This window comes from Ananas comosus, linkage group 1, assembly GCF_001540865.1.
Source record: "Ananas comosus cultivar F153 linkage group 1, ASM154086v1, whole genome shotgun sequence".
NCBI lineage: Eukaryota > Viridiplantae > Streptophyta > Magnoliopsida > Poales > Bromeliaceae > Ananas > Ananas comosus.
This window is the reverse complement of record NC_033621.1, coordinates 15743619-15751465: the sequence shown is the minus strand read 5'-3', so window position 1 is coordinate 15751465 and position 7847 is coordinate 15743619. Positions and strand designations below refer to the sequence as shown.

The 7847-nt window shown below is 50.4% G+C and overlaps 1 protein-coding gene across 1 annotated transcript; it reads left to right on the top strand.

Annotated features, from left to right (window-relative positions):
• Window positions 6057-6851, top strand: LOC109718632 (protein IQ-DOMAIN 14-like). The gene has a single exon (XM_020244994.1). The coding sequence runs from the start codon at window positions 6057-6059 to the stop codon at window positions 6849-6851; it is 795 nt and encodes a 264-aa protein (XP_020100583.1).

Genomic DNA, 7847 nt, shown 5'->3' with positions numbered 1-7847 from the left:
AAAAAAAGAGGGTTTAATCCTCCAAAATCCAAGAGAATGGGATCAAATCCAAGGGGGAAGGAGAAGAGGGGTGCCCTACCTTGCCCTCTCTGTGATCTGAGCTTAGGAGAAGCCCTAAGGGGCGTGGGGTACTAATAGAGAGGCTACAAAAGCAAAAACACCCCTGCAGTTCAAACTGCACGAAATCTGCCTCCTTGTACCGGTACACGGGCTCTTGTACCGGTACAAGGCCGACGAAATTGCAAACCCGAGGCTCGGGTCGCGCGGTCTGCGGCTCTGTACCGGTACAAGCCCGATGGCTGTACCGGTACAACCATCAACCCTTGTACCGGTACAAGGCCAGTCTTGTTCCGGTACAAGCCCTGCTGCAGGCTGCCCGAGAGCTGTCCAATGAATCCAATTTTTGGATTTTGGTACCAAGCTTACAAACACAATTCTTGGGACTCGAACCATAGGTCGGAACACTGTCAACGACCCACCAGAAAGTCTGGAAAAGCTCGATACACAAATCAAACACTCGAACCTCGCAATTTGCAAAGGTCCAGTGTGTTACATGAATAGTGTATAGTTGAGGGGCTAATTTGTAAAAGGGACTTAATCCCTTAGTTTCTTCTCCTCCCTCAAACGTGCAGCCACAACACCTCACACACACACACACGCATACATGGAGGGAGAGAGAAACCTCCCTTTCTCTCTCTAGATCTCTCTCAAAATTGAAGGATTTGGTGGAGATTGAAGCTTGGAAGTGAATCATCTTCATCTTCTTCATCTTCTCCTTGATTTGGAGCAAGCTTTGAGGTGAGCTTCTTGAGCCCTTCTCATGGTAGATCTTTAGAGCTTTATTTATAAGCTCTAGAAATGGGTTTAATGGAATCCTAGGATGTTAAATGAATGTAAATTGCATAAATCAAGTTCCAATTTGGGTATTCTTGCAATAGTAAACACCTAGGGCTTCAAAAATGGCATTTTTGCTAGTAGATGGGTTTGATCTAAATTGAACCTATATAAACCTAATTGCTAGGTATACGAACGAGTTGGCGAAGTCGATTCGGCGATTCGTCGAGCCGGTGCGAAGATATTGAAGAAACGGCATTTTTGGCTTTGTTTCCGCTTGGAGGGCCGAGGCAACGTCTAAAAATCATGAAAACGGATTTGGGGCACCGTGGCGGCTAGCTGTAGACCTATAATTTTCGGGGCCGCGAGTTGGTGCACGGTTGATGTGTAATTGCAAGATTGGGCTGAGCCGGGCGGCGTGTGCCGCGGGAGGCCAATTGCAAGTGTCGACAAGCAATCGGAACGCGAATCGAGGTGGGTTGTGCTCACTGAAGCGACTAGGTTGCCTCCATGTCGAAGTGGAGTATGGTTTTCTATTTGATGCATATAGGTGTATTTATAGGCTTGTATGATAATATGAATGTTTGGAACATGTTATATAGTTGATGTTACCTACCATTGAGATGAAATGCATAATGATATATAATGTAAATGCTAGATGAATGCGTATAATGTGTTGAATGTTAGATGAATGCATGAGTTAATTGTCACATGAATGCATGAAATGATGTTCTTTCATAATGTTAGAGGAATGCATGAAAATGATGTTGTATGATGCATGAACCATATTATACTAGATGAGAATATGCTAGATGGATGCATGATTGCATGTTGTAGTATATACTAGATAAAATGTGCATGTGGATATCTATCTACTAGATGGTATAAGAATGTCGATATTGTGAAATACATTAGATCAAGTGGCATGTGAAATACGAGTATAGCATTAACACTATGATATGGTTTGGAACCTATAATGAGATGGTAAATGTGAATTGGACCCTAGGTGAATGAAAACCTAGTGAATGTGTAATTAGTGTATTAGGAACACTTAAATGATATCGAGTGGCATCTAGTTAATGTTGAACCTACGATGAGTGGCATATGAAATCCTTAGTATAGCTGAAACACTAGGTTGATGAGTGTAGGAACCATTGGTTCCATGTTGATGATAACCCTAGTTGGTAAGGTGTCCTCAGTTGACGAGGATTGGATCGTGCTCGCGTAGCCTGTCTTTACTTGTGGTGGTCGTTCCACACAAGTCGTGCACTCTGGAATATTTGTCACACGAGGGGCAGTAGCTAGTTGCCCGAACAGTAGCTAGCTGTTCGTAGGCGGTCTCGGGTGAGTTGAGTGGCTGGACTCCTCACTGACGAGATTTGAGACGTGAGATTGAGGGCGAACCTTCGGGTTAGCTAAGTGATTGGGTAATAAGCACATGAGCTGTAGCAATATCCTAGTTGAGTGGATTTAAGGCTGAGGTGAAAGTGAGACGTTCTTCGCCTCGAGCCTCGCTTTACGCGGTACTCCGCGGATGATTGACTCAAGACCGAGTCGGGTGGATAGTTGATAAAGGTAAATGAGACCATATGATCAGAATTGTAATTGACACGAATTTAAAATAGAGGAATAACTTCGAACTCAATTGGATGAGCTATGAATAGCAGGATTAAAGTAGTATCGATTGAACTACTAGTTGGTTACATAAATTGCATAATTTTCATATTGCATGATTGTGAGGCATGACATGTATTTCAATATTTGCATATATATATCTGTTGGATATTTGTTGGACTAACATGTTGCAGTGCCTCCTTAGACCTGGTCGGTCGAGCTCTTCCCTTGGGTGGTCGTATCCACTGGGAACTATATTTATATAGTTCTCACCCCCGTGTTGCTTTTGGGGGTACAGGTTCGCACATAAGTGGCACGGCGGCGCGAGGAGAGGGCGTAGCTCCGTAGATAGCGCCCTACCACCGAGACCAGAGATAGCGGTACCCCGAGTTAGCTTAGCTAGGGGTGTAGAAGAAAAGAAAAAATAAACTTGTGAGAAAACTATGTTGTAACAATCTTGATTGTATTTGGAAGAAAAGAAAAGTGAAAATGTAATATGTAATAAGTATATAATGTGAATGGTTGTAATAGTCTAGTTGTTTATGTTTTTGATACTTCCTTATGCAATCTGTACGCTTGATTTCAGTTCCTGGTTGGAACAACGTGAATTGTATCGATTGCGACGCCTAGGACGTACAGGGGAGACTCTGTTCGTTCGGCGGTCTGTCAGCGTGCCCAAACCCGACCAAAGAGACGGGGCTCGGGGCGTGACACCCGCCGGCGCCCCCACTGCTGGAGCTCCCTGTCGGCCGGACTAAGGCCATGTTCTTCACGGGTTCGTGCGGCTAGGGCATAAGTGCCCATCGCCGCCGCCGCTTTCCGTCGCCGGCCGACGCCTTCCGTCGCTGGCCGACTTGCGCCCCGACCTCTTCCTGCCGGCCGCACCTACTTGCCGCGGGCACGCCCGCCGCCCGGCCACCGCCGGCCGTGCCCTAGCTCCCTCTGGCTTGTAAGCTTTTATTAAGCTGTTATGTGCTGTACTTCAGGTTCGGGTCACTGTTTCGGCGACCTGAGGGCATCTCGATGCTTTCGAAAGTGAGCACGATGATCCTTGATCAGTACCGATCATCGTGCTTATCTCCTTTGGGGTTAGCAAGCCCCCGGTTTGCGAGTTAAGCACAGTTTAGGCTCAGTGCACGCAATGTGCTGAACTTGGTGTCGCTCCTACGCTCTCCACAGTGGACGGACGCCTCCAGCACGTCAAGACCTGTCAGCATATGTCTCGGCCGGCCTCGAAAGCCCTCAGTTTGTGCTGTCGAGCCGTAAAACCTTGAAAATCACATACAATAATATGATTTTATGTGATTGTAGGGACTTTTGTGCAAATGTACACTTCGTGATTGCTGTGGGCAGTATGTACGGGTGGCGAGTAACCTCTGGACTGATTGTCCAAGGTCCTAGGCCTTTGCGAAAATCGAATATCGATTTTCGGTGAGTTTTCCGGCAAAATTTGCCGACGGAACGCAGTTTCGGTTCGGATTCCTTCCAACGTTGTTCGAGCATATTATATTTGTCATCGAACCTGGTTGGCTGGTCACTTACACCGTTTTGAGGGTTCAGAGATGACGGGTGAGCGACGGTGAGTTCCACTGTCGAAATTAACACTTTCAGAAACCCGGATCGGAACGGTTATCTGACGATAATCATTTAGATGTGAGTATACGTGTTTGCTGCCAGGGTTATGGTGTTGGGTGGCAGCGGGTGACTCGTGGCACGAGTCGGTGAGTTCGGGACACTTAGTGGGTCCCGACGGCGTCCCGGTGTGGTTTTCGGGACTTCCGGTAAGTTACGGTGATCGATTTTGGAAAACTGATTCTCGTGGGATTAATTTTGGGGTTGTGAGTTTATTGTTCCTTATATGTGGGTTAGATACTAACCCGGTGGACCCTCCGTAGGTCCGGTTGATGTTCTTCCACAGTTGGAAGACAGGCGCTACGTTCGTACAGGTGGGTAATTCGATCCGAAGTCGGTACAGTGGTGCACGCTCGGTGATCTTCTTTCCACCCCTTCTTCACTATTAACTTGCATATCATGTGATGAGCATAGCACCCCTTTTGACTTCTTATTATTGCTCTACTCAGTTATTTTTTATATTCATATCGTGATTTAGAAGTAGAGCGATTATCGGTTGTACTTGAGATCTATGACCTATTCGATCGGTTCAGTGATTCTGGTATTGTGACCTATTCGGTCTGTTCGGTTACTTGATGACTTACACGGTTGACATACCTTGCGGGGTAGGATTGTCGGCTAGTTGCCGACGGTTGGCTATTGAGCATATCAGCATCGATTGCTACAACTCGTATGCATTTCACGAACACCAGCGGTCTGATCCACCGCAAAGGGGTGTTCTTTTCCAGAAAAGTGGTTGGAAGCGCCAGCCCGTGAGCCCAGAGACTTAGTCTGGGTTATATGCAGGTAGAGTGGCAGTGGCACAGGTTTAAGGTTTGCGGACCGACATGACAGGTTTCTGGATTGGGTACCTTTGGGACTGAAGTCCGGTTGATGCTTGCATACAGTATGTAAGGACTGAGATTTTTGACAGTGCAACTAAACTCTCTGTTGATGATGTTTATGTGTGTAATTTAATTACATAAGCACTCGTCAAGTTTCAGGAGAAACTGAGCTAAAATGGAGAAGATACGCGATTTTTAGTTTTCACTTAAGTGAATAGTAACTCCGATTTTCCGGAGAAGCCACGGAGTAGAGTTGGCTTCTGGTGCGTATCGGACTCCGTTCATATTAGTCCAATAGCTCGTTTCGACCGGTTCAGCTATTCTGGAACCAATGGCACTGACGGATTTTAGATCTGACGGACGGTTTTCGAGAAAATCTGAAAATACATGTTTCTTATGTAATTGTGCATCATTTTGGCCTTTGGAGAGGATAAGATTTTGTCAGTGATGGAGATCAAATCGGACGAAACGAAATGCCTTGATTCGATCCCGTCGACGTGCTGACGCGTTGGCGTGATCCATCGCGGAAATCCGATGGACGGATCTTGGGAATACAAATAAACTCGCTAAGGGTCGAGAGTGATAAATAAAAATTCCCAAAGTCGTAATATTTTTATGTACCGAATCGCCGCCGACGAATCGAGACTTGTGGGGTCAAAAGCGCGAGTGTTACCACATTGTCGAAGGACTAGGGTTGAAATTTGCTAGTTCGGTTGGACTTTTGTGTCAAAATGCACTTTGTATACAATGTTCATCTAGGATTTCTTCCTGCACGACCAACCCTCTAGATGCTACTCAACCAAGGGCCGCGCCCACGTAGCCGCCAGCTGTGGCCGTACGCCGCCTTCTGCAAGGTCCATGCCACTAGCAGGGCGCGCGCATCCCGGCCGACCAGGCGCTGAGCTTCCCCCGGGCCGTTGTGTTGCCGATCAACCAGGATCAGCCTCTCCTCTACCATCATCATGCCACCTAGCCACTATCTTCTTTGGTCTTTGAGCCGAGGGGTGACCAATACGCACGTCGAGCTCCCCTCAACCCTCGGACGAGGAGCGCCTCTGCCTCTCAGCAACTTCGCCGCCGCACGGCCGCCGTTCGCGGCCGGCCCCGGAGCGCCGCCAACCCCCCTCAGTTGACGAGCCAGCCCCTGCCTAGATGCGGCAAGATCTGAGCCAAGGATCTGGCCGAGCGGCCTGGTCGGGATCCGTCTCCCCTCGGGCCTTCCGGCCCTGCTCCGCCCCAGCATGTCGCTCGAGATTGGCAAGCGCACCCTCGCTGGAACTGTCCCCGCGCCGTCCCGGCCGGCCGTCGCCGCCGCACGCGCCGCCGGCCCGCCACCACCGCTACTGCGGCCCACCGCAGTCAGCCCAGGCCGACCTGGGTGGATCTCGGATCCCCGAGCCGCCGCGCTCTCTTTGGCAACGCCGCCGCTCCGCAAGCTGTGACCCCGCCGACCTCCGGCCCAACCTGGCGCCGCTCGTCCCCGTCGTCCTCCCGCAGTCACTCAGGGCACGCCAGCTGCCCGTCCCGCCGCTGAGGTCACCTGCGGCCGCCCAGACCCTTGCGGCCGAGGTCGGGGTCGCTCGGCTTCCAAGCAGCCGCCGGGCCGCGCAGCAACACGGGTTTCCACCGCCTTCGTCCTCGGCCCCCTCCGCCGCCGGTTCGTCGCCACCTCGCGCACCTCCTCGGCGCGCCGCCCGCGCCGACGGGAACGCCCATGGAACCCGAGCGCAATTGCGACGATTGGATCTCCTAAGCCGCCGCGCCCGAACCGCCGCACCGCGCCGCCGCACAAGCACTTGGCCTCCGGACGCCTCCGACGTGCCGCACCCTCTATCCCCGGCAGGAGCGCCCCAGCCGTCCGGCCGGCCGGCCAGGGCCAACCCTACTCCCTGCACTCCCGTATGCTACTCTGCTCTGTCCTCGTCCCCGCGACTGTTTAGTTCCTAGCACTGTAGTTTATGGGTTCCGGTCACCTTTCGGCGCAATCCGAAGGTCTTCTATCTCCGATGACAGTGGAAGTGAGGCACGATCATCGTTATTCGCACTGCGCCGACTTTTATCCTTGTCCGGCGAGCATCGTCTGGCACTTCCGTCGGGGTCAACGGTTTCCTCGGTTTGCGTGTTAGATGTGATTTAGGCCTGTGCGCGCTATGCGTGGCTGAACTTCGTGTCGCTCATTGTGCTTCCAAAGTCGACGAATTCTCCACGACTCGTCACCCAAACACTGTTGTTAAGGTGTCTAGATTGGCTGAATGACCTCTGGTTTGCGCGTAGACGGATCATAAAAGCCCGAAAACACATGATAATGTGATTTCTTGGAATCGGGAGGGCTTTTATGGCAATTTGATCCGTCGTGGCTGCTGTTACAGGACATGGGTGGCTATGGGTAACCTCTGTACATGATTGCCAAGCCCCGCGGACCCTTGCGAAGATCGAAAATGGGGCATTTTCGGACGTTTTCGGCGAAAATCTCGCCGATAGAAACCCGTTTTCCGATCCGGAATTCTTAGCCGCACGGTACTTGGGAATCATTTGTTTTATCGCTGAGCCTTGTTTGGTTGGTCACCCGAGCGGCGCCGTCGTTTCGAGGTTGGAAACGACGGTGAGCGACGGTCGAAGTTCCGTGTGGGCGTTGTTCCGGGACTGTCGCGGTTTGTTCGGTAATCCATTTTGGGAACCGATTCTCCGTGATAATTGTTTGTGGATTGTTTGTGGGTTATGCCTTTTAGGGTTTTCTAGTTGTGGGTTAAGACACTAACCCAGTGGACCCTCGCTTAGGTCGCAGTTGACGTTCTTGTTGCAGTCAGGAGACAGAACGCGACAGTCTGCAGGTGGGTACTTCGATCGCGAAAGTCCAGTAATGGTGCACGCTGCGTGAGAGTCTTCTTCTATCCTGTTCTCTATTGCTATTTTCGTATTATATACTTGAGCTTGCATCCCCGG

Excerpts from the sequence above, each read along its gene's own strand:
- LOC109718632 (XM_020244994.1), top strand. The coding sequence starts at position 6,057 with ATGCGGCAAGATCTGAGCCAAGGATCTGGCCGAGCGGCCTGGTCGGGA.